Consider the following 26,216-nt stretch of genomic DNA (forward strand, 5'->3'; position numbering starts at 1 on the left):
GCCACATCCCAGCTATTAGGGCTGAATAGGATAATGGTGGGTTTAGACCAGTCTGAGATTTTAGAGAAAGTGTTTATGAGGTGGATGGTTTTGGGTAATGAAGAGGAAGGATTTTGTAGGTAGAGTAGAATGTCATCTGCATCTTATGGTGTATATTTTTTGTTTGGATTCCTGTGATGTTTATTTTTTGACGGATCGCTGCTGCAAGTGGTTCAATGAAGATGGCAAATAAAGATGGGGAGAGTGGGCATCCTTGCCTAGTGCCCCTGTGCAAAGTAAAGCGTTGTGATATTAGTCCATTGGTGGTGATCGTGGCCATTGGTGATGTGTACAAAATCCTCACCCAGTGGATAAATGATTCAGAAAGACAAAATTTTTTTTAGTGTAGAAAATAAAAATTCCAAATTTACTTTATAAAATGCTTTTTCTGCGTCCAGTGAGACTATGGCTGTTGGTGAGTTTGTGTGAGATGTGTAATGGATTAGGTTAAATAGTCTACATAGGTTGTTAGATGAGTGTCTTCCTTTAATAAAGCCAGTTTGGTCTGAGTGGATGATAGATGAAGTAACTGTGTCGATATGTGATGCCAGAGCTTCGCTAATGATTTTTGTGTCTGTGTTAATGAGAGAAGGGGGGCGATAGCTTGATGGGGAGGTGGGTTTTTTATCGGATTTTAGTAAAAGAGAAATTGTAGCAGTGTTCATGTCTATGGGAATTTTGGATTTTTGTTTAATTTCAGCAGTTAGTCTGTTGAAAACAGGAGCTAGAATATTCCAAAAGTGTTTATAGAACTCAGCAGGGAAACCATCAGGTCCTGGTGATCTATTGTTAGGCACGAGTTTGAGTGCATTGTGGAATTTTGTTATTGTAAACAGTTTCTCAAGTGCATTTGCTTGGTCTTCAGTAAATTGTGGTAAATCAATATTGGTTAGGAATGTGTCAATTTCTTCTTGGCTTGGTTTATGTGTTGATGAGTATAAGTTGGTATAAAAATCTTGGAAAGTCTTATTTATTTCCTCAGGTGTCTGCACGTTCTTCCCTGCTGAGTTCACAATCGTTTAGATTGTTTCGCTTGATTTGATTGGCCAGGTGTTTTCCAGATTTATTACTATGTTTGTGTCTGAGTCTTTGTAGGAGGATTTGATTTCTTCTATTTGTGTGTTCATTTTACTGTAAATTGTATTTCCGTAGGTCATTCTGGATTTGTGCTGTGTGATTATTTGCGTTGATGTTCTCTAGTTCTTTAATCTTTTGTTCTAAGTACGTGTCTTGTTCATTGTCTTTCTTTTTCTTGTGAGTGGAATATGATATGATTTTTCCTCTTAATACCGCTTTCCCTGTTTCCCAAAGTTAGTGATGATGGTATTTCCGGTGAATCATTTATTTCAAGGAAGAAAGCCCACTCTCTTTTAATATAATTATCAAAGTCGGTCGGGTCATCAAGTAAGGATGTATTAAATTGCCATCTGTTGGATGGTTTGTGAGAATGATTGATATTCCAGGTGAGTGAGACGGGTGCATGATCGCTAATGGCAATGGGGTGTATTAGTATGTCTGATATTTTGGAAATAATTGAGTTACTGGTTAAAAAGAATGCGAAAGTAGGAGTGATGAACTGGTGAAAAGAATGAAAATTCTCTATCAGTCGGGTGTTTTAATCGCCAACCATCGCCAAGACCAAAATCACTCATGAACTGTTTAATTGTTTCTATGGATTGGCAGTTATGTGTACTGTTTGAATTGTTAGATCTGTCTAAAGATGGGTTCAAGACTGTATTGAAATCTCCGATTATTATTGGGGAGTCAGACATATTGGAGAGAGATGTAAAAAAGGATGAGTCGTCTTTATTTGGGCCATAGATACATGCAATAGTGGTTGGGCTGCTGTGTATTGTGATATTTATTATGATAAATCGTCCTTCAGGATCTGTGATGGCGTTATAAATAAATGAAATGTTTTTGTGTGTTAAAATGGCTACCCCTCTTTGCCTGGAGTTGAAATGGGCGGAGAAGATTTGATTAAATTGTGGTGTTCTTAATTTATGATAGATTCAGATGTATGAGTTTCTTGTATCTGCTTGTAATTTGTTTATGTGGTTGAGTACCTTAAGTCTTTTTTCCTGTGAACCAATTCCACGGATGTTCCAAGTTGCAAATTTAAGTGAATTTATGGTGCCAGGATGTGGGAATCTGTTGTTTGAATGGTTCTTGTGTTTTGTGCATGTCTATGTGTGTGTATGGGCATATGCACATGTGTGTCTGGGTATGTTTGTGGGTAGATGTGTGGGCAAGTGTTCTTCCATAAGTGTGGAGCATGAGTGAAGTGTGTGTGTGTGTGTGTGTGCATGTACATGCACATGAGAGAGAGGGTAGATATGGGCCCTCTCAGAGATATAGTACATGGGTGTGTTTTGGATGATTTTATGAAGAAAAGAAGAGAGACAAAGAAAACGGAGAGTAAACAAAAAAATGGAAACATAAAATACAAGGACATAAACTGTAAAAATTTCACATGACAAAGGGAAGAAAAAGAAGAAAACAAAAAACCGTTCAAGTGCAAAGGTGTCTGGTGAAACCAAGGTGCATTTTTATAAATACAAATCAGCATCGTTAAGTGACCAGAGAGGAAGTAAGCTGGCAGTATACTCAGTAAGAAGAAAGAACTTCAGGATTGAGAACCACCGGTGAACATGTCCACGAACACTGTTGTCGGTATACTCAGTGAGAACACCGCACTGTTTAAAGTCACTCCACGCCGCTGGGGCGTGAGTAATTATGAATAATAACGAGGCAGCTATTAACCGGGTCTGGAATCTCAGCTAGACCTCCATCTCGCGGCTGCGCCATGGTTGTATAAAGAGAAGGGCTACGCGAGATCACACCACAAAACAAAAAGTTTAAAGTGGCTTTAGTTTATGTAGCTATGCAAAAGAAGAAAAAAGGGCGAAAAAGATGGTACGTTCGCCCTCTAAATCAGAGTAGGACGAAGAATGTAGAGTTTTGTCTGTACATTCGGCAAATGCGAGTTTAGATGAGGGGGTCCACTTTCTCTTATTTCCGAATGTGTGCTAGGCGTTTTGATGACTTGCTGAAACGAGTAGCACCATTCATCAAACGTGGGAACTCACAGAATTCCCATCTCTACAGAAGAGAGATTGGCATTGACTCTCCGTACATTAGCATGTGAATTCAGCCCTCTGAACTCAACCGTGACGTAACCAACTATGTGATATTTGGGCCAATAGCTGAGAGGGAGAAGTCGGAGAACAAGAAAGAACTTTTCGAAAGGTTCTCCCTGGAGGCCGTCGCACACTGCACAGAATACTCCAAGTGTGGTGTAACAAATTATGGCAAACTATGTTGCCAGCTGGATTTCTGAGGTTGTTCGAGGTTGTTCTATGGAAATGTAACAGAGTTGTCCTGCTGCTGAAGCTTGGATTCCATTGTCCCATCAGTGGAATACCTACACACACAATAACCAGTGCCTCTGGTTATCAGCCTTTGGGGCTTTGTGTGGACATGTGAAGCTGTTCGTGAATTCTCCCTGTTTACATGAATAATTTAATGTTGTTATTTGTGGTTATTTCTGTAGGAAATCCTCAAAAGTGCCAAAATCTTGGTGTTGTATAGGTATGGGGAATGCTGCCCCGCCAAGTTGTAACTTGGTGGGATGACATACCTGCAGATGCAGGTATGCCATCCCACCAGGTTACAGTGATACCACTTCAACTGATTGAGCTAGTAAAATCAAACCAGGTCTGGAGAAATGATTTATAGCATAAAGGAATCAAATTAGTACTTTTATTAATTGGGATCAGAAAAATGTGTACTTCCAATGTATGTCCCTTGAGTTCAAGTTTCTGCAACAACCATAAATAACAAGAAAAACAATGAGCCTCTATGTGGAAACGTATAGATATGACAATGCGCAATTATATCTACATATTAGGATTTATTTAATTATCAAGTTCAATTCAGGCATTTACATAAAGAATACACTGGGTGTTTTCATGCAAGTAAGTGATATGGATCCATTAACTGTTAGATAGGAATGTAAAGATAGTATACATATGGCATAGCTCTCCTCATTTGCTTCTTTTCTTCATCTGTTTTGATATAACTTTCAATCCAATGACAATTCTCCAGGATAATGCCACAACTGATATGTTGAAACAATGATGATTTGAAATCAAAATAAGTTTATTTGCCAAATGTGAAATGTGAAATTATATTGCTTTTGGTTTGCGCCAAAGCTGTAGTGTAATGGTAAGGGTGGGTCTAACTCTTGAGATTAGCAAGGTACTTTGCCTGAACTGCTTCAGTAAATATCCACTTGTATAAATTGGTTGTGTGTGACGAATATAAACTGTAAATTAATCTGGATAAATGCACAGACTGAATGCTTAAATGTAGGTATAGATGATGACTTTCCTAATACACAGTAGAAGCAAGCCATCACTGACAGGCCGACTTGTCTGGTGTAATTCCTGAGTAGGGTATGAGCTGTATAGGAATTTCCTGTGAAATGATTTTGTAATTTTGTGCCACTGTCCAGGAGCGCATTGCCAAGGCTCATGGCTCGCAGTGTGGGTTCTGTACCCCTGGAATTGTCATGTCCATGTACTCCCTCCTGCGGAACAGCCCACACCCCTCCGTGCTGGACATAGAGGAGGCATTTCAAGGTACCTCACTTCCAACACCCCTTTAGTCATGCAAAAATGCCTGTAATGGTGTAGGAAAATGTTTGAGTTAGGTTCATTAACATTCAAATATAAGCAATACTTTGCTTGGACCCTTCGACATAAGACTGACATAGTATTGTCATACACATACCATACCAGCTATCACAAGGTGGTATAACTGATGTGAGTTGTGAGTTCTACATAAAGTAACTACATATGTAGTTTATTCTACATAAACTGACGTCATCTGTTATGCTATCTTTTGACAGCAGTTAGTGGGCTCCAGAATTATTGGCACCCTTAATAACAATGAAGGAAAGAAGGCTGCATATAAATGACACAGATAATAATCTATCTGTTATGTTCAAGCATATGGGAAAACTATATACTTTTATTTCAATACATTTATTCTCATGCTTTAATGTTTTTTATTAAGTAATCAAATTTTTTCTGAAAACCATAGGTGCCACAATTATTAGCACCCCTAACAATTATTGTAATTAAAATCAAACAAAATGAAATTGGCAATACAATTTTACTTAATGTAGTTCATCTCAGTCTAAAGGAACTATATTGTGTCATTCCATCACTTCCAGTTTCACTAGAGAATAAAAATAAGGTAACAAGCATACAAAATCCCTTTGTCATCCATCAGCATGGGAAAAGCCAAATAACTGTCAATTCAGAAGAGACCAATGGTAATTTACCGTCACAAGTCTGGTAATGGGTACAAAAAAAGACATAAACGGTTAAACATACCACTTAGCATTGTAAGGACAATAATAAAAAGGTGTAAAACATTTTGAATGTTTGCAAATTTGCCAGGAAGAGGAAGCAAGTGCATGGTGTCCCCACGGACGGTGAGGAACACTTATGTCATATGACTGAAATCTGTCTGAGCTGACTTTTTTTTTTGATTTTCCCACACATTTTACTTTACAGGAAATTTGTGCCGGTGCACTGGGTACAGGCCAATACTGGAGGGGTACAAATCCTTCACGAAAGTAAGTCAGTTCCAAATGTTGCACTGTACTTTTCCTCATGAGCACATTGCACATTAATCAATGCCCTGCTCTGCTATATGCTTGACTGTTCTGTCACATCATGAAACCCAGTTATATGAATATTTTGCCCCCCATGAATATCTTTTCCCCTTCATCACTTCCATCATTTTCTGCTCATAGCGTAGCTAGTGAGGCAGTTTGATCTGCAAATGCTGAGTAAAATATTCAATGAGAAAATTAATTCAGCAGACTGCTGCTGAGCAGGTAGTCCTCCCCCCTTCTCCACTCTGATTCCAATTCTCCTCTACCACATCTTCTCCTATCTATCCTGTATTTCTCTTCCCCCTCCCCCTCCCAAAAAATAAAAACAGACAAAAAAACATTCCAGTCTTATTTATTGCTACTTGGAATGTTGGTGATTTACAAATGTAAGCCTTTTTGTCCTGGACAAATTGTGAATAAATGTCAGCTAAATGCCTAAAATGTAAACGAAATACATATGTTTGTTATATCATGCTAGTTAGTTACTAGTTGCTAAAGCTGGCTACTGATTGTCAAATCTCATCAGTTCACATTATGGTTCCATTTTACACTGGCATAATATACTAAAGTACTAAAATAATAACTACTAAAGTACAGTTCCTCAAGAAACTGTACGGGCTAACTAGTTTTCAGTTGGTCAGTTAGAGCAGACCGTGTAGGTACTAAGCTCGGAATGGCATAGGGGGAAAATGCTACTGAGAATTTTGTATTTTTTAATTAATTTTTTTACATTGATGACAAGAGTGCTGTTTTTTTTGTTTTTTGTTTTTTTAATGTGGGAGATGAGTTGAGTTTCACAATCTGGAGCTGGTTGCACCAGCTGTGCCTAAGATAGTTATAACGTAAGTGTTTACAAAGTTACAGCGTACATCAGTGGCTGTTAAGGGCAAGACAATTCAGAAAACAGAAAAACAATTCATAAAACACGTGAACAACCAAGAAAACCGAACTTTCATTTAAAAAAATAACATCTGAAACCGCAATATAAATCCACAAAACACAATTACAACACAGAACACTGTACAACCACTTGGAAACACAATAACATTTCACAAAACAAAATGACAAACCAAAAAATACATTGCAAAATACATTACGAGCTAGGAAACATTTTGTGAAGCATGCTCACAACTTAGCCCGAGTTTACACCGCCTGGTAAAAATGACCCAATTCAGATTTTTTGCTTACGTGGCACAGATCAGATGTGCTGTCAACGTGTAGACAGGACAAAAGCCCATGGATTTAAATATTTTCAGATCTGTTTTGGGCCACATTGTGTGGAAATAAATGATATGAATCTGATACCTGCCATTGCGACCAGGGGCGTCATGCAAGCCAAAATTCTGGGGGGGCATAATTAGAGCAGGGGGCATGGGGGTCCTTCCCCAGAAAAAAAGAAAATAATGGTGCAATTTTCTGCAATTTGACATATATATTCCAGGGTTTCCACCAGTGTATTGCAAGCCCGGCGGGCCGCCGGGCCTAAATTGACCCCCCGCCGGGCCTAAGCATGGGGGATTTAAAAAAAAAAAAAAGTATTTCTAAGATGTTTTTTAAACTACAGTTACAGCGGGGCGGCTCTGTTGGAAAGTTGACCAGCCACATCTGTTGGTTAAAACGTGAACGCACTATAGGAAAACAGCAGGTCTGAGATCAGTGTTTTTTACCCTCATTGTGCATAGAATGACGTTCAACACTTAGTGCTTCCAACTATCACAAGCTAACGGTACCAAGCAAGGCACCGTTTCTTTATTAGGCTAACTAACCTCGTTACAAACTGTGTTTTCACTTCATCTCATCGGTAAGTACATTCTTTTTATATTAACTGAAGCAGTGTGTAGGTAACGTTAAACTAGTAGCATGAATGTAACGTTCGATACATTGTAACATTACATGATTTATTAATCGCCATCGAAATAACGACTTCACTTGTTTATTAATAACGTTAGCTTGGTGACATTGATGTGCACGACAACGTGGTCATTTAGCTAACTTAGCTAGCTAGCCAAACAGTCAGTAACACAGATACATAGATATTTTGTTGTTGTTGAAATGTGCCCAGCATTCCAAGTCTGTACATTGTTGTAAGATTCAGTAGTCAATGAGTAGGCAGTGTTGTGCATATCCTGCTCTTACAGCTCGTTTCCAGCCCAAACCACTGCAAAGAGAGCAAACTTTTTTTGTGACATTTCCTTCTCACATCTACGATGGCAATCGCAACCACAACATTTATTTTGCCTTTTTGTATAGCTATTTCCATGGATGAGATCGCATTTATTATTATTATTTATTGGTAAAAACACTTACTTCATATCCAGGGAGATAGCCAACTACTTGCACGTTACATGACACGTGTAGCCATTTAGTAATATGATCACATTTCAGGCTAGAAAATAACCCGTTAATCCAGAGAAATTGCTGAGTTGTCTTAGAATCTTTATCGCAAAAGAATGCATCAAGGCTGGCAGCCTGGATCAAATTTGTTGTGACAGCTGCCGTCCAAAACAAACACCTGAGAGAGGCTGCCTGTGTGTGTGCCTCCCCCAAGGCGTTACGTCATTGTTTTGCAATGTGCAGCTGTCGTAAAAACATCGATAAGCTCGGAGGCATGACGAGATTTTCCTCTGCATCTTGACCTTGAGATATCAAATGGAATTCAGTGTTTTGCTAACTATAACCTGTGATAGTGGCTCATGGCTCACTGCCATAAGATTCACCCAGCTCTCCTTTACCAATATTAAATAGGATGCTATGCTGTCACAAGTCACGACTAGCTAGCGAGCCAGAAGGCTAGACAGCCAGATTGAGGGATGGCTACTAACTTTAGCTGGTACTAGCCAACTATCTTGCAAAGAAAACTATGGCTATATTTCTCAAATGCAATTAAGTGTGTATGACTAATTGCATTTCATTTTTACATGTTTGAAAAAGGGATTGATGCTCTACTAATCACTTCAGCAACACACTGTTAAGCTGTAGCCTATATCTCCTCCAGCATTGATGCGCAACAGAGTGCTGTGTGTGCGTACTGCGTACCTGCTGTTGCAAACCAATTTCATCCTGCAATTTTTGGAAGAAACCAGTACCATAGGGAACGGGGTGTGTGACTTTTTGAGGTATGATCTATGACATAATTAGAAGAATATGTTTGACTCATAATATAAAATTATCATAAATACATATTATAAAAAATAATAGTAATAAAATAAAAAAAACAGATATCAAAAATCTGGTGGGGCATGTGCCCCCCCCCCAGCTTGAATGGGAATGACGTGTCTGATTGTGACGCTCCTCTGAATGCACAGATGGGAAATTACCGGTCATTGCGAATTGCACTTCATTCAAAAAAAACTTTTTAACATTTTGTTCTTGTGTGACGTAACGCGCACAACCACTATTTGCCGGGAGCGTTAAATGTTAAAAGAAGTAAAATTTTATTTTATTTATTGGTTTAATTTTCAATAATATATATAATAACGGAACAATCGGAGATGATAATATAGCCCCACGGTATACTGAAGCAGGCTAATCAATTAATCACCTCTCGGCGGACGCACATTCAACTTTAGTCTACACACAAGCCAACGTTAGACTAACATCCAAATATACATTTATAAACGTGACAGAATACCCAAAAACCCCCAAATTACGAGGTTGAATGTCCAGCAAGCAATAGAAATAATTCAAATACGAATAAAGTTAATCAAGATTGCAATCAAAGTTTGTGACGAAGGAGCGAGAAGCCACCGTTCTAAAAGGCAATCTCACCACTCCGACAAACGAGAAGAAAGCAATCCTTTTGCAACCACCCACATCTTCCGACTGAGAATAATCCACAAGGAAAGTTTATTCCAGCAGCTAAGAATCGTGACAGTTTGCAATTAGATGAGCCTGAACGCCGTGTTCACCTGCATGCGCACACTAATTTTCCCTCATCCCTGGCACTTGGCCTGTGAGGACGTCCTATTCGTGGCACTGTCATGCAAAATAAGATGAAAACACATTATTATTCTAATGAAAACACAAAGTTCAAGTATACCTATGATTCTAAAGACCTGCCTTAAATTATCCCCGTACCGATTTTCAAAATTAAATACACATACATGATATATACTTTTTTTTTTCATTTAAAAATAAAAGTGTCACTTTGACGCACTCTCGCCGTAATCTGCCGATGAACCTCGCCGCAGTTCTAGTGTTAAATAGGCTATTGGTATGGACACTGTGAGCCCGGCGGCTGTATGAACCCTTGAGTTGTAGAACGTAGGCTGTTTGAAAGGTGAACATACAGTTAATGACCCAACACAAATATTCATGTAGGCTTTCATAGATTGAAAACAGCATTGGAATTACGTAAAATGCTATTGGTCCCGAGTATTTAATTAAAGTGCACACTCCTGGGCAAAAAAAAAAAAAAGAAAATGGCCCAAGCCCAAAATGGCAAAATCTTAAGCTTTTAATGGTCTTAACAATAAATCATTGGTCAGAAAATTAGCAAGAATTAAACAAATGCACTCCTGAGACCTCCTGTGCCACCATTTGCTCGTTTACTTTTGCTGCAGTGAACTGTTTGGGGAAAAGCTAGAAATAGGGAAATTCACTTATACAGTAGACAAATTAACACAATGTCAAATAAGAGTCATGTTTTGTATTTGGTTGCATATCATTTGCATGCCATGACTTCCTGATGTCTGTAATCTATCAACATCATCAGTCTGGATATCTTATTTTCAGGTTGTCCTACAAGCGATACAAAATCTTTGCATTTGAATAGATCTCTATCGGAATTGGGGGGTGGGACTAGATTCAGCTGTAAATTATGCTGATACATTATGGAACACATTTGTTGGCTAAATGGCTATTAAGTCATAAAGGGTCGAAGGTGTCAAATGAGCCTCAAACCACCGTGCTGCTACCAGATATGCAGTAGATACTACAAGCATTGTTTCTCCTGATTAATTTTCCTGTTAAACTCAATGGAAAAAATATTCAGGAGAAACAATGCTTGTAGTATCTACTGCATATCTGGCAGCAGGCGTCGAGGGCTAAGGGCGTGTACACACACTTACTTACACACTTACATGTAAACCTATGTGAAGTGACCACACGGTGGAAAAAAAGTAGCCGCTCTAAAAAGGTGGCGCATCACCCACCTTCCCTAAAAAAAAAAGAAAAATGCTGGACAGTGTGTGTGTACATGCCCTAATGTGGGGGCCTCCCCTGTAACTTGTTTTACAAATTGCAGAGGGGGAATATGCCTCACAGCCGGCGGTGGCTATGGACAAACATGCGTCTTGCCCACCCTATCAAAGGTTCCATCCAACAGACTATTCCCCCCCTCCCCCCCCGGTCGACCGGCCCTGCTTGGCCTGAAAATTTTTTTTTTTTTTTTGCTTTAATCCCTGCCACCAGGGAATACTGAGTTGCTGTTGGAAGTGGTGTTGGTGGACCAGCAGGGGGCAGTCTTCCCTCTGGTCAAATAAACCCCAATGCCCCAGCGCAGTCACTCCACTGGCTACCAGTCGCTGCCAGGATCCGGTTCAAAGCCCTGACCCTTGCCTACACCGCAGCCAACAGGAGAGCCCCCATCTACTTGCAGGACATAATTCGGTCCTATGTGCCTGCTCGACCACTCCGCTCTGGGCGCCTTGTACCCCCTCCCACCTGACCAAAGGGATCACAGAGCTTCTCCACCCTAGCTCCCCAGTGGTGGAACAAACTCCCTGTCCCTCTTCGAACCTCCCCTTCACTACCCATCTTCCATCGTGGCCTGAAGACTCATCTCTTCAGACTATACCTGGACTAACTACCACCACACTGTATATTTCACTATATTTCATATTTCATAATCCACCCCCCCCCTTTTCATGACACTTGTTAAATGTTGCCCCATCCCAGCACTTTTTGGTAATTTGTATTTGTCCTAATACTCTAGCTTATTCTTCTGCCTAGTTGGCTTTGCAGAGTCAGAATAGTGTTCACTGTGTGAACTAAACTTGTGTGTTCTTGGCTAGAAATAGCTGTACAAAGTAAGTATTGTATCTTATTGAACCTGTGTTTAGTAGTTGTCTATGACCATGAAATGCACTTTTTGTACGTCACTTTGGATAAAAGCGTCTGCCAAATAAATGTAATGTAGTGACTGGGGACACTGTGCTGTAGGAGATGCCGTCTTTCGGATGAGATGTTAAACCGAGGTCCTGACTCACTGTGGTAATTAAAGATCCCATGACACTTATCACTAAGAGTAGGGGGTTCCCTGGTGTCCTAGCTAAGTCCCAGATCTGGCGCTCGCAAACTTGCCACCAAAACCATTCGCAGATTTAATTGTGTAAATAAATGGCCTTCTCTCTCCACCTTCGCTCATGTGTGGTGAGCTTTCTTGTGCAAAATGGCTGCCGTGCATCACCGAGGTGGCTGCTACACATGGTGGGTGAGGTGAGTTCCCCTTCACTGTAAACCACTTTGAGCATTCAGAAAAGTGCTATATAAATTTAAGGATATTATTATTATATTACTAATCAACAGTCAAACTGTAAATGAGCCAGACTTAGCCTGAAAGGCTAGTTTTCATCTGTCCCTGGCCAGATGTTTAAAATGCAGCCTAAAATTTTAAATAAAATAGAATTAAAATGCAGGTGTTATAAAGATGAAAAAAAAAACAAAATAAATGACTTGAGAGACAATAAAACATGAAAGAACAGATTAGCACACAGTGGCATGTAGACAAAACAAATGCACATATAAGCATAGCGTATATAAGACACTAAAGCAGTGTGGACACTAACATGGACTATAGCATGCGTCGGACAGAACAAACACCTACAGTAAAAGCGCATATGACACTAAAGCACATAGCATACACATCAGCATGGACAATCGCATGCACTGAACAAGGCAAATGCACATGGTAGAGGCAAGACAAGCAAGCACGACAAGGCTGTTGGCAAGATGTGGGCAGAAGCAGCAGTTGTAGTACTAATTTACACATGTCTGGCTATTAATAAGCCATAATTTAAGCTGCCCTGTGAAGGAATGATAAGTAGTAAGTTCTCCAATATGCACTGGTACTGAATTCCATTCCTGCAACGCCTTAACTGAAAATGCAGAGTGGCTAAAGGCGCTTTTTCTAATGGGTACAACATAGTCTCCTCGAGTTGAACCTCTGGTTGCCCGGTTAGTATTTGACCTCTGTGTGATGAATGATTATAGCGGAGGGGGAGCAGTGTTATGCAAAATTTTATGAACAAGGCAAAAATTTGCATATTTAATTAGATTATCTCAACTCAAACGTTTATACTTTCTTAAAATGAGGCAGTAGTGGTAGGTCCTTGACTTCCGGTCCAAAACTTTGAGAGTCTGTTTGTACAATGTTTCAAGTGGCTTAAGTTGTTTTATTAGCTTGTGCCAAACTTGTCAAACAGTATGTGAGGTGTGAGATTATCATTGCATTCATATGTAACTTGGCTGCATCGGTGGTCATTGAATTTCTGATGAATCTGAAGTTAGGTAAGTTAAACTTAACCCTATGACATGAGATTTGAAAGATAGATGTGTCAATCAGGATGCCCAGATATTTGAACTCAGAGACAACTTGTAATTTTTCTCTGATAGCATTATGTCTGGTTCTGGAGTGGTACATGTCTTTTTGGAGAAAAACATGCTGTCTGTTTAGTTATATTGAGTTGAAGGCATGATTGATTTAGCCAGGTTGTGATGTGGCCCGGTGCATTGGTGTGTTTTGCTGCAGCCTGTTGTTTTGTGCTGCCATATGCATCGATCACCGTGTCATCAGCGTATAGCTGAATCTCCACATCAGAGCACACGGAGGGTAGATCGTTGACATAAAGGCTAAACAGAAGTGGTCCTAGTACAGATCCTTGTGGGACACCAGCATGGGAATTGAGAGCAGCTGATTGATGGTTATGGACCTTCACACATTGAGGTCTGTCATTTAGATATGACTCTGTCCACTTGAGGGCATCATGGGAGAAGTTAAATGTGGACAATGAGTACCTTATGGTTTACTGTATCAAATGCCTTTCTTAGGTCAAGGAATACAGCCCCAACAGCACCTCCCTTGTCCATCATTGATTTTATCTTTTCTAGAAAGAAGCAGTTAGCGGTGTCTGTAGAGTGATGAGCTCTAAAGCCAAATTGCATGGGATGCAATGAAAAGGGGCTACTGTTTAAATGGAAGATGAGCTGTTCTGCTACCCACTTCTCTGCTACCTTGGACACTACAGGCAACATGCTGATTGGCCTGTAGTTGCAAATAGCCTGAGGATCACCTGACTTAAAAATGGGGGGGGGGGGGGGGGGGGGCTAAAGATTCTTTAAGGCACTTAAGCATAGCTGAGTCCATCCCATAGATATCTTTAGCTGTGGAAGGTTTGAGTGAGTTTATAATCATTTGTACTTTACTCTCTGTAATATAATTAATGTTAAAAGAGGGCAAAGTGATATTCACTGGAGTAAGATTCTCACATGTGTTGGGGAAACATTGTGCAATCTCAGCGACAGAGTCAATAAAGTATTCATTGAAGGCTTTTGCTAATTCCGCTAGATCTTGCAACAGGTTGCCGTTAATTTTTAGTTCTAATTGCTTATTGCACCTAAGATGATCGGTCCCTATCAGCTTCTGAATCTGCTTCCACATTAGTTTTGTGTTGTCTTTAGTCTCACTAATGATACTGATGAAAAAGTTTGCTTTAGATTTTCTTATCTCTTTAGTAACCTTATTCCGCAGCATGATAAATTTGCGTTTATCGTTCACCTGCTTAAATTTTAAGACCCTTTTCAACACAAGATCCACCTCCTTCATCAGTTTCAGTAAATCAAAGATTTCAACCAGGGTAATGACCTCTTGATTTTTTTTGCCTTTGACTATTTTTGTGAATTTATGGGCTATACGCTGAATTTCATGTGTGAATATACTGCCGTCTTCCTCAGCATTTAACCCCGGCAGTAAGTCATTCCAATTTGTTTGCTGTATGGCACTTTCAAAATTTTTGAGTTCATTTTTAGGGATCCTGAGCTGCTCAGATAGTGTATGACCACTTTGGAACCAATTCTTTGTGAGTTTTCTAGATAGTAATGTCAGGTTGTGGTCCGAGAGCCCAGTGATAAAGTTGAATGTCTTTACTAGTCTTTCAGGTCTATTACTAAAGATCAAGTCAATCTGTGTTTGGGAAGAGGTGGTTATTCTAGTTGGTCCATTAATCAATTGAATTAAATCAAAGTTATCTGTGATCTGTTTGAAGGCCCTCCTATTTGTCCTATCTTCCCAATTGATATTGAAATCACCCATCAATATGACTTCTTTCCTAGAATCGCACTCTTTGAGCATGTTTTTCAGTCTTTCATAGAATTCATTGTTAGAGGAAGGTGGGCGGTACAAAACAACAAGAACAAATGACATTTGAGGTGAGAGAGTTACAGTTAGACCAATGCATTCCAAGTCATTGTCAGATGACCATTTAATTTGATCACAGTGAAAGTTGTCTTTAATATAAATCATCACCCCCACCCCCCTTTCCCTTAGGGGGGGGCTCAAACACCACAGAATCACAACGAACCGTTTCATTTAGGTGCAGTCGTGGCAGAAAGATACACAAAGCCAAGGTAACTGATATCTCTCAGATATTTCTCTGTCGCTAGCTCGCTAGATAGAGCACTAGTTGGCAAGAGAGCTAGACAGTTGGATAGCTAGCGATCTATCTAGCTCTCGCTAGCTAGCGCGAGATGGAGGGATAGATACTGTGCTGTGGAAGTATTTCTCATTTCCTCTGTTATTGCATATTTGTCCCACTGAATGGTTTCAGATCATTAGACAAAATGTGATATTAGAAAAGGAAACTGAGCATACATAAATATTTTAAAACACTTTTTATTAAATAATTATTCATTAATATTATTTTAATTATTAATGAGAAAAGTTATCAAACTCTCATCTGTCACTAGCTAGCTATAACTTTCGCTAGCTAATACATACACAGGAGTAAATAGACATGTATTGATTGTGACAAAGGAAATACTGAGTGTAGGTTATAGGTATTCACAAAATACATACACAGGAGTAAATATGTACCAGTGACAGAGGAATTGTGTGTGACAAAGGAATGACTTGAGTGTAGGCTGTATGTTCTTATACACAATTGTCCAGCTAATGCATAAAGAGGAGTAAATAGATACATATTACGGGCCAGATGTATGTGCACAAAACCCACAGCGCAAATTGTGGCCTGACGCAGTCTGCATTAAATTAATTTCTTATTTACTACGATTATAGTTAATTACGCGATCGTCGAATGGGACTGCCTACTAATCGCATTTTGCATATGAAGCAGAGCTTAAGACAGTTAAAAAAAGAGAAAAACGAACACATGGTGACTCTCTTTATAAAAATTATTTTGGTAAGCAATTTCAACATGCTGTTTCTAACAATGTTCTGTTAAATGCAAAAAACATTGTTCTTTCCGTGATGTACCAAAGCGATTAAATGCACCAGCCAGTCAATCCATTAAGCAATTAATTATGAGGATGTGGACACCCATGTTCGGTTTAAGTTCAGGTGAGATCATATTATGCTAATAGCAAACCCCATATCTGCTGACTTAGAGCATTGGTCTAAACCATTCTGAAATGTTGGTGGCATTCGGTTGTCACAAGGAAATATCAAAATTGTTTGCAACAGCTGTTTGTGTAATTGGCTACCAGTGATATTTCTTCAGAAAGCACTTGTGTGCAAAAGGTTCTGTTTCAAACCAAAATTTATGGTTCAAAAGGGAGGTAAGAAAAACGGATTCAGTTCATGTAGGCTGCTTTCCATATATATTTCCAAGCACCAGTCTAACATTTTGTTGATTAACAAATTACTTATAAATTAATTAGGTTGAATGCACCACAAGTCAAAAGTCTTTTTTTAAAACTGTCTGATAATAAGGAGCTTGATATAGTGCAATGAACATAACTGCATTGTAAGTAACGAGGGCCAGTCGCATTTCAAGTGCTGGGACAGTTCTCATCTATGCATGAAAACATACTGGGTATAAAATGAAACTAGATTTCTTCTTTGAAACCATCAACCTACTAAGCACAGCAATCTAAGCGACACAGCTTGAACTAGCACCAAGAAAAAGTAGCAGTCGAACAGTGGTTTATGAAGAAAATGGTTTCGTTATTCCGAATTGTGGTATTCTCACTAAGTAGGTAATGAACTATGGTGCAGATAGCATTCTGTGGGCTATAGAGCGTTACAGTGATTACATCTTTCTGTAGGCCAACTTGGGAGTTACTTCTGCCATATGTTCCCCCTGCAAATTTCCTATTCATTTTTCCCATAGGCATTTTGTTTTCTGTCGAAAATAAGGTCTGTTGTCAACGTAAGCAAAAGTGAGCTTCACGTTTTAATTTCTAAGAGATAAATTACACCCATTAATAACTCAACTGTGATTTTCAAAACCGTTATGTGCTTTAAAATAGTAAGTTGCTAACAAGTTGCTATATTGAAATGGCCTTTCTACCTGCCTAGGGAATTCATGCCTGTTAATATCACCGCGGTCTATGTTCCTCCACATGCTAACGCTAAGCTACCTCTGAAAGACCTACACAGCTGCATCAATAAACAACAAACAACACACCCAGATGGAGCCTTTATTGTCGCGGGGGACTTTAATAACACAAATGTCAAGACTGTACTCCCGAAATTGTCTTTTGCCCGACCAGAGGTGAGAATACACTGGACCATGTTTATACAAACATTGCAGATGCCTACAAGACCGTTCCCTGCCCCCACCTCGGACAGTCAGACCACCTCTGTTTCTTCCTAGCCCCGTCAAACCATCTGTAAAGTCAGTTAGAGTATGGCCAGAAGGGGCTGTTTCAGTTCTTTGTCTTCTCCGCATGTTCAACGTGTTTCATCAAAATGGTCATCATAAATAAAATATTCGCCTTTGACCCAGGTTTTACTTCCTTCATTGTTACGTATATACATTATAAATGCATAAAAGTCTATAAATAATACATACAGGTGGGAAAAAAAACATGTTTGTATCACACAACTTGTAATTTTAAGAAAATAATGTTGTTTGCATATGTTTTTGAGGTAATGTACAACACTGTTCCAACGTGCCCCCACTACTTGTTCCATTGTGCTCCAGCCATGGGGCACGTGGGAACATTTTCACATCCGCCACTTTCGGCAAAACTGTAAGAAACTGGTAAGTGCTGGAAATCTAGTTTTGGTGTCTATTTGTAGCTAACAGACATGTGTCTACATGTATAGCAAGAATAGTAATAAAACCCAAATCAATTTTCAATAAATAAACTTAATTTAAAAAGTGTTCCAACGTGCCCCGGTCTCCCCTAGTTATTGGACCTCCGTCAAGCTTCATTTGTTGGCTAGTGGGTGTTCACTGTGTGAACTAAACTGTGTTCTTGGCTAGAAATAGCTGTACAAAGTAAGTATTGTATCTTATTGAACCTGTGTTTTGTAGTTGTTCATGACTAGGAAATGCACTTTTTGTACGTCGCTTTGGATAAAAGAATCTGCCAAATAAATGTAATGTAATGTAGTTTATTGTGATAATGTTCAAATGATACACTTGGGGAACTCGCAAAAGTGATAAGTTCAAGCGGCCAAAACCAGACTTTTTTGAAGCTCGCTTTCTGGTCTTGTTGAGAGACGTTGCTCACTAGCGCCACTGCAGTTGGCTCCAGTATAAGTGTTTCCATATCCGGTTTCCATGTAAGTCTACGGTACACATGCGGTCAAAATAAAGTCAATAATTTTTTCTCACAAGAACAAAGTCACAATATGTGTATTTTATTCGTCTTATGACTGTCCTTGGGCCGATTTCATGATTTATTGTGTAATTTGCACTGTTATAATATTTGTTGTGGACCAATGAGGTACAGTTTGGAGGACTAAGCTACAGTAGGGGCTACCGTCTATGGTTACTGGGGTGGGAGGTGGCGCCTCTTGGCCTTGACATTGCAGCTCCGACTCATCGTCCACGATCCACCTGTGTGAAGTCAGAAAATGCAGGCATCCCATTTCGTAGCTATTTCATTATGGCGTGTGCTATTTACAGCTGCACTGATCAACCATAAAATAATCCTCCTCTGAAGTTTTTGTCGGTAGCCAGGTCATTTTTACTATTTCTTTAGCCTACTTAACCAGATAATTAGTTGGCAGAAAGCATAATCAGCTAATGCTTATTTGCTATATTTGATAGTCCAGTATGCTAAAAAAGTTCGCAACTTCGACTACCAAGCCATTTGACTAGCAAGCTAGCTAGCTAACCCTATCCGGCAAATATTAAATCTGTCAAACATGTTTGATGGCTTGTCAGTCGTGTACATTCCATAATGTCTACCTGGGCCATGCTTCACGGATGTGACAAAGCTACTATAATCCCGATTTTGGGATAAACTGCAGAATCTTCAGTTTCACGAAGCGAATTAAGAGTCTTAAGGTTTATGATTTAATTTGCTGGATAACATACAACACACGGTGAAATCACACACACAGAATTTAACAAAATTAACCATCATTGTAAGACTGGCATTTAGAAAGGAACATGTTTTTAGCATTTAAGAGACCGACAAGAGCATTTAAGCCAGTGGTTCTCAGAATCGATCCTGGGGGCTCCTTGCGTATGTTGGCTTTTCTCCATTGGTTTTGATGATCTACAAGAAAAAACAAATAATTCTAAATTCAATGTACATTATTTTTGTCTTCATGCACCAGGTGGAAAACTCCACAATGTGCGTTGTCATATTTACACACTTGCAGATCAGTTATTAATATACTTGGTAGATTTGTTAATCACCGCTGACAGTGTTAATTTTTATTCGTTTAAAAGCGACTTGCGAACGATCGGTCAGCTAGCATCACCCAGCGAGTGAACACTACAAACAGCGGTGGAGTTACGGTTATTGGCTCATTAATGGACTGTGATAACTTGCTTGGTTAACAGCAGGTCTGCCAGACAGTTATATGAAAATTAGGCTAGTCAAAAATCACCAGTACACATTTCTGATTGATTGACCATCCGTGTAGTCGATGTTCTTCCCCTGTGGTTCATATTGCTAATGCGTGTGCTAACCACGGATAGCCTACCTAGCTCATTGGCAAGCTGATATGCTAGCTAAGCATATTTGGTGATGTTTTGAATAAATTGAAGAGAACTGAACATAATTTTATTATTAATGTCATACATATAACATGATTACATGACACAGTACAGTCACAGATGGAAATTAAACTCCGTAAACATTTGATAATATTTTAAAACATAACGGCAGACAGTCAGCTTACCTCTAGTTTGTTCTGTAATCGTTCGTTCAGGTTGATGGGCTTTTCTGCACCGGACTGTCAATCACACTGTAAAAATCACTGAACCACTGAACTCTATGGTTTTGGCTCCAAATCGAACATGGTCGCGCCCGCCATTGAGCTTCGAGACCCGCGGAGATTGAATGGGTGACGTCACAGTAGCTTTGTCCGTATTTTTTACAGTCTCTGGATAAGTTACTTTTTATCCAAAGAGTTTGGTGGAGGATGTGATTTTCCCATTTCCAAAACCTGAATTAAACTCAGCAAAGTGTAGCCTTACAAATCAAAGCTATATCTGCACCAAAGAAACGTAGCTGTGCCCAACCTCACCATTTTTTCATCACTTCCACCTTTAGAAATATATTTTAACCTCTTAGCACAAAGCCCCTAGTGGTCGGCACACTGGCATGCCAAGATTACTGAACTCAGACATTCAGTGCTACTGCAACCAAAGTATGAGTTAAAAACAGAAATGCTTTGTTTTAGTTTCATTAGTAGACAATACACGACAACTATGCCGAATACGGAGTTTCGTAGCACGACCATTGTCGCTCTGGTCGTTCATTTAACAGGCACCCCCTCCCTGCAGTCTCATCTGCAACTAAAACCCCACCCATGACATAATGGACAATATTGTCTATCTGGGCATTCATAAAAATATTCTTTCGCCACTCATGAATTGTATTCTGTCATAGCAACAAGATAAACCCGACAATAGCCCTAATATTTACAAATACAGCAGAGAAAACACTGCTCAATAACGAAATATACGAGACAACGTTTTCAAAAATGATACCATGTCATTCTACAGTCAATATCTGGGTCTAAATATTGAATAAATACACAACCTTGCCATTGGTTTTACACGTAGAGATGTCCCTTTTGAGACTGAGTGGTCGTATATTGTCTTGGACAATCCGTTTGTGAAATATACACGCATTTGTGATGCCTGGGTACCTTGCAAAATAGCTGTGCGTAATACCTCACGTGTTATGACGTTGTCGCTCTTTTTAGTACAGTCTGGCTTGATTGACAATTAATCTATTCAGTAGGTGAGAGTATAAGCTTTCTAACAATGTATAACATGTCTAATTTTGCTTTTGGAATAGCGTTTTATAGGTCAGCGTAACCAAACGTTTTCTTATCGCATTCACGTACGTATTCACTCTGTGGTAGCAGTAAAAGACGCTGCACCTAATGAAACGTGGTCAATGATTTTTTGTTATTATTTGGAAAATACTGTTATTATTGAGGACTTCTCGCATCAAATTTAAAACATTGGTCCTAGCATACTAGGCAGTCAAGGGATCAGCCCCAGCATACCTCCACAAGATCTTCAAACCCTACATGCCACCCAGATCCCTCCGTTCCGCTACCTCAGGACACCTGGCACCTCCCCCTCTTCGCACTTGTGCGGATAACCCCTAAATGGCAAAGATTGGCCAGATTTGTCATGTGCGCTAAGGGGTTAAAAGAAAGCAAAGGCACAGAGAATCATCACATGCCCCATTTTGAAATGCCTTTTATCAGCCACCAAAATGTCTATATTTATGCAAAACTTGTTTGTTTGTTCTGCCTGCATATTGATTTTGTGTGTGGTATCCTATGAGCTGAAACTCTCCACATAATTAATGATTGAAAATGCACCATCTTACATCTCGGAGAAGTTAACTAATTGCCACGAACGTTCGTGACATTTCTCAACATAAAGCAAAGCCTGTGGCTTTACCTTTTGAAATTCGTATAGCTACGTAAACATGAGTACAATACAACTGTAAGGCGGAAAACCGAGGTTTACTGTGCTGACAGGGAGTCAGCAGGTGTGATAGAGATGGTGCTCAGTTGCGAAACATCCTACTGGATCAGGGTTATGTACAACTTGGGTTGTCCACAATATAATGTAATCATGTTTTGTATTGTTGGAAAACCAATGTCATCAAATGTCATGGGGAACAAGTTGGTGTCTTTGTTGGTGGGGTGCTGACTAAAGATCTTGATACCTATGGGTCGGCGCCCAGCCAGACACAAAGGTTAACCCAGTGCGGTATGCTTTCAGAGTTAGCACAAGCAGTATCATTAATGTACAATCTTTGTGTCTTTATTTGATGACTTGGTGTTTTGCTTTGATCTTAGAATACAGTGGTTTTTAGGGTTTCATTTGGCGCTGCCCCCATGAGAGATCTTCCTGGTAGAGGCAAATTTGCATATTTTTGGCAGGTCAGTTATAGGACATTTCAGCGCAAATATGAGCGCTGTTATGAGATACCGATCAGGTGGACCCAAATGCAGGACTCAGAGACAGGAAATTATGGGAATGCAAACTGAGCGGTTTATTGGAGACACAATGAATCAGGCAGGGAAATGCAGATGGCAATGCAGATGCAGTAGAGCACGGACAGGAAGGTTGGAACGGGATTGGGTGCTGAAGCGGGTTGGGCTGGCTGGATAGGAACCGGACCCGGACTGGCAAGACTGGACTGGACTGGGCTGGCAAGACTAGGCAGGGTTGGACTGGCAAGACTGGACTGGACTGGGCTGGCAAGACTGGGCAGGGTTGGACTGGCAAGACTGGGTAGGGCTGGACTGGCAGGACCCAGTAGGGCTGGACTGGAAGGACCGGGCAGGGCTGGACTGGCAGGAGGAGCTGGACTGGGAGGCCGGTGTAAGGAATAGGCCGGTAACATCTGCCCCACCAAGAAACCCCCCTACTCCTCCAGAAAGAGAGAAACTGCACTTCCCCCCCTACTCTGTAGACAGAGTAGGGGGGTATCAAAGTATCAAAATCCAGTGACAGTAATAAGATACTTTGTACAATGGCACGTGATCCTATGATTTTACCTATCAATTCTCCAAATACTTCTCTATGGGAGTCCATGGTGGTGACCCATCTGTGACCCAGACACTTATGTAGGCATACCTATGTATAAATATACTATACTTTACATACTTGTGATCATAACCCCACATACCATGTCATACCCGTTCAGTTTGCTTGCCTATGTGTGATATTATTCACAGTCCCCCACATTTATCATATCATCCTTAGTTATCTGCATGCAAATACATATGATGCATTCTTTCTGTCCATGGTAGTAGTTTTGTCTGACCCAGGAGAGCCTGGGCCATTGTCCATGAATTTCAGAGCAGCCGTTTATGGCCCCCAATTGAAGTTCTTCTTGACCCTCCACCTGGTATGGCCACAGCTCCAAGAGGGTAATATCCTGTCACCTGATTCCTCCAACTCTTCCAGGAGGATAAGCCATTTGAAGACTGCTTCCCCATGGGTTGAAAAAGACAGGACCATGCAGCTTCCAGCTGCTGTGTCCATCCTGGGGCATTTTATGGCTCCACTCAGCTCCACTCATGTACGGCAGTGGAATTTTTACAACTCCACCAGTGTGCGTGCCATGGAAGAATATGTCCAGTTGTGAGGGGACAACAGAGTTGATTGGGAAAACTGAAATTTTACCTTACAGTCCCCCCTTTGACCACATGGGGCACTAGGCATTACTGACCCAGGGGGTCACAGATGACAAGTTTTCAGTCCATTGTGTAGAGTTGCAGGATCATGATACTTTACATGACAAACTGGAAGTGACGCATTCTTGAAGCCAAGCATGTCCCAGGAGTCTTCCTGGGTTCTGAAGAACTAGCCTGAATGTTCACTTTTCCAGGTTCATCTCTGTATGCCTCGGCATCATGTGATAGTCCATCTTCTGCAGTACAATGTTTGATCAAATGACAGGACGATTAACAGGACAGTTCACTTCACCATAGTTGAAGCATGTAACTTTTCCCTGTGAGACTGACACATTATATCACAGAAACTTAAGCATATATATCAATACATGTCAATATGATAAATGTGGAGGTTTATTGAACAATACAGCACACTTTGCAGTTATGTATCTATCTTTATAGCCAGATTAATCCCAAAGTATTAAGGAATGAAGAATTATAGTAGGCTTACTCAGAATTGAAAATAGGGAAGTTGGTATGAAATCCAGAACATTTTTTTATTTATTTATTTAACCATTATTTAATCAGAAAAAGTCCATTGAGATTGAAATCTCTTTTTCAAGGGGGACCTGACATGAAACACAAAGTTACCCAATAAGACTTACATCTAACAAAGTGTACAAACATCAAGTGGGGCATGAGACAGAGGTATAACAATAATTAAAAGTAGAGAAGAGGTTAAAAGCAGGAGCTTACTTCAGTCACAGAGTCATGAATTGCATGTTTAAAGCCCACAATTGAAATTAATTTATCAAGTTTAAAATTATTTTGCAGATTGTTCCAATTATAAGGTGAAAAATATCTGAAACCTATCTCACCAAATTCAGCAGTGGGACGAGGACTTTAAAGAGCATGACATAATATATATTGAAACAATTGCTGTTTTTGTACCATTATACCCCTATGTATTACCTGTATTTTTTGCTAAAACATATAATGACAAGCACATTATTTTTAAATTGTTTAATTGGCATTTTTGTTTTACGTTATCTAATACCATCTTGTTTCTGTAAACCCCAGAATATACAGAAACTCCCATATTTTGTACAAAGAAACTAAAGCCTTTAAACTTGTTACTAGACTTGTACTCAGAGGTTTTTATATTAAGGTCTAAAGCCTTTAAACTTATTACTAGACTTGTACTCAGAGGTTTTTATATTAAGGTCTAAAGCCTTTAAACTTGTTACTAGACTTGTACTCAGGTTTTTACATGGTCTTGGAATCTATTCACCCGAAATTCATATTGTGTGCATTCTAAGATTGTACACACCTACTTGGCAGCAATAGACATTGTCAATCATTCTTTCATACATCTTTTTTCAATCCTTCATACTCCACTCTTCCCTACATCCTGTTCACCTTCAAAACTCACTGGCTTTTCACCAGTGCCTCATTTTCTCCTGTATTTGAGCAAGGCTCTCTGCACCTCTGTGCAGTAACAGTAGAATAGTGCCTTGCATAAAAATCCCTTCACTTTCTATGCAATACTTCAATCTTTTACTTGCTTTTACTCATGCTCTAACCCTCTAATTTTTCTATTTCATTAGCTTACACCTCTTTATCATTTTGACCTATAATGCATATTGTTTTTATGACAGTAAAGTAAATAGCCAAGTAACTTTATCATCTTGCCTTGTTTTGCCTTCTTTTGGTTTATGCCAATGGAGAACCAATAATTATTTCATCCTCACTTGCTTCTATCTCCAGACCTCTTTGATTTAATTTTGAGAGTGTGCACTGCAACCTCTCTATTCCACAGATCTAAGAAAACTTTACACTTTTCTCTCTTTCCCTGACTTGCATTGTTCACTAGATACCCCGAAGGGCAGTAATCTGGAATGCGCCTGGTTTCTACAGTCCCAGGCCTATCCGGGATATGTCGATCCCCTAAACAGTGTCTATATGTGGTGAAACAACAAAGACTCTCCCTAGCATATGCTAATATATAGGTGAATTGTGTCACTCACCACACAAAGGATCAAGAAATCAGGGGTTAGAAAACACCAGACACCTCCTGTAAGAGGCATCACATCGCAGTCCAGATATCCCTGTAAGAGGTATCACGTCGGGATCACCAAACTGTAAGGAATTAAATTTAGTCGCAGGGAGGAAAACATGTTTATCTGACTCCATTAACTTCAAATCCTGTAAAGTGAAGACGTATGTGAATACGGGTTCGCATATATGTGCATTGGCTGCTCTGAAAAAGGAAAAAATTGTTGATTATGACACAATATTACTGTTGGCAATAACCGAAGATAGGCAGTTTCAATGATGGAAAAGGTGAATAATTTATTTTACAAAGCAAGACAAAAGACCGCTATGAAAAGAAAATACATACAAACTAACAAACTAGGACAAAGAAAAGGAACATAAAATGAGTATTGATGAATGCCAAAATATTCTGTACAGCAAAGACTATGGTACCAGGAGAACTGTTAAGCAGATTCTACCCAAATGTTTCTTTGGACTTCCCTTAAATCCAATCCTGAGAAAGCCCTCCACACCCCACAGCTCCCTGGATTTCAAATAAGGTCTGGACATGAATAGGCCAGTAACATCTGCCCCACTAAGAAACCCCCCTACTCCTCCAGAAAGAGAGAAACTGCACTTCCCCCCTACTCTGTA

General features: G+C 39.7%; 1 protein-coding gene across 1 annotated transcript in view; it reads left to right on the top strand.

The window, feature by feature from the left end:
• The window catches only part of LOC118223068 (xanthine dehydrogenase/oxidase-like), a 333,979-nt gene that overhangs the window by 13,635 nt on the left and 294,128 nt on the right, over positions 1-26,216 (top strand). The window contains 2 exon segments of the mRNA XM_035409186.1: positions 4,556-4,682; positions 5,625-5,686. Of these exon segments, the coding sequence (XP_035265077.1) occupies positions 4,556-4,682; positions 5,625-5,686 (189 nt within the window).

This window comes from Anguilla anguilla, chromosome 1 (genome assembly GCF_013347855.1).
Source record: "Anguilla anguilla isolate fAngAng1 chromosome 1, fAngAng1.pri, whole genome shotgun sequence".
NCBI classification, from domain to species: domain Eukaryota; kingdom Metazoa; phylum Chordata; class Actinopteri; order Anguilliformes; family Anguillidae; genus Anguilla; species Anguilla anguilla.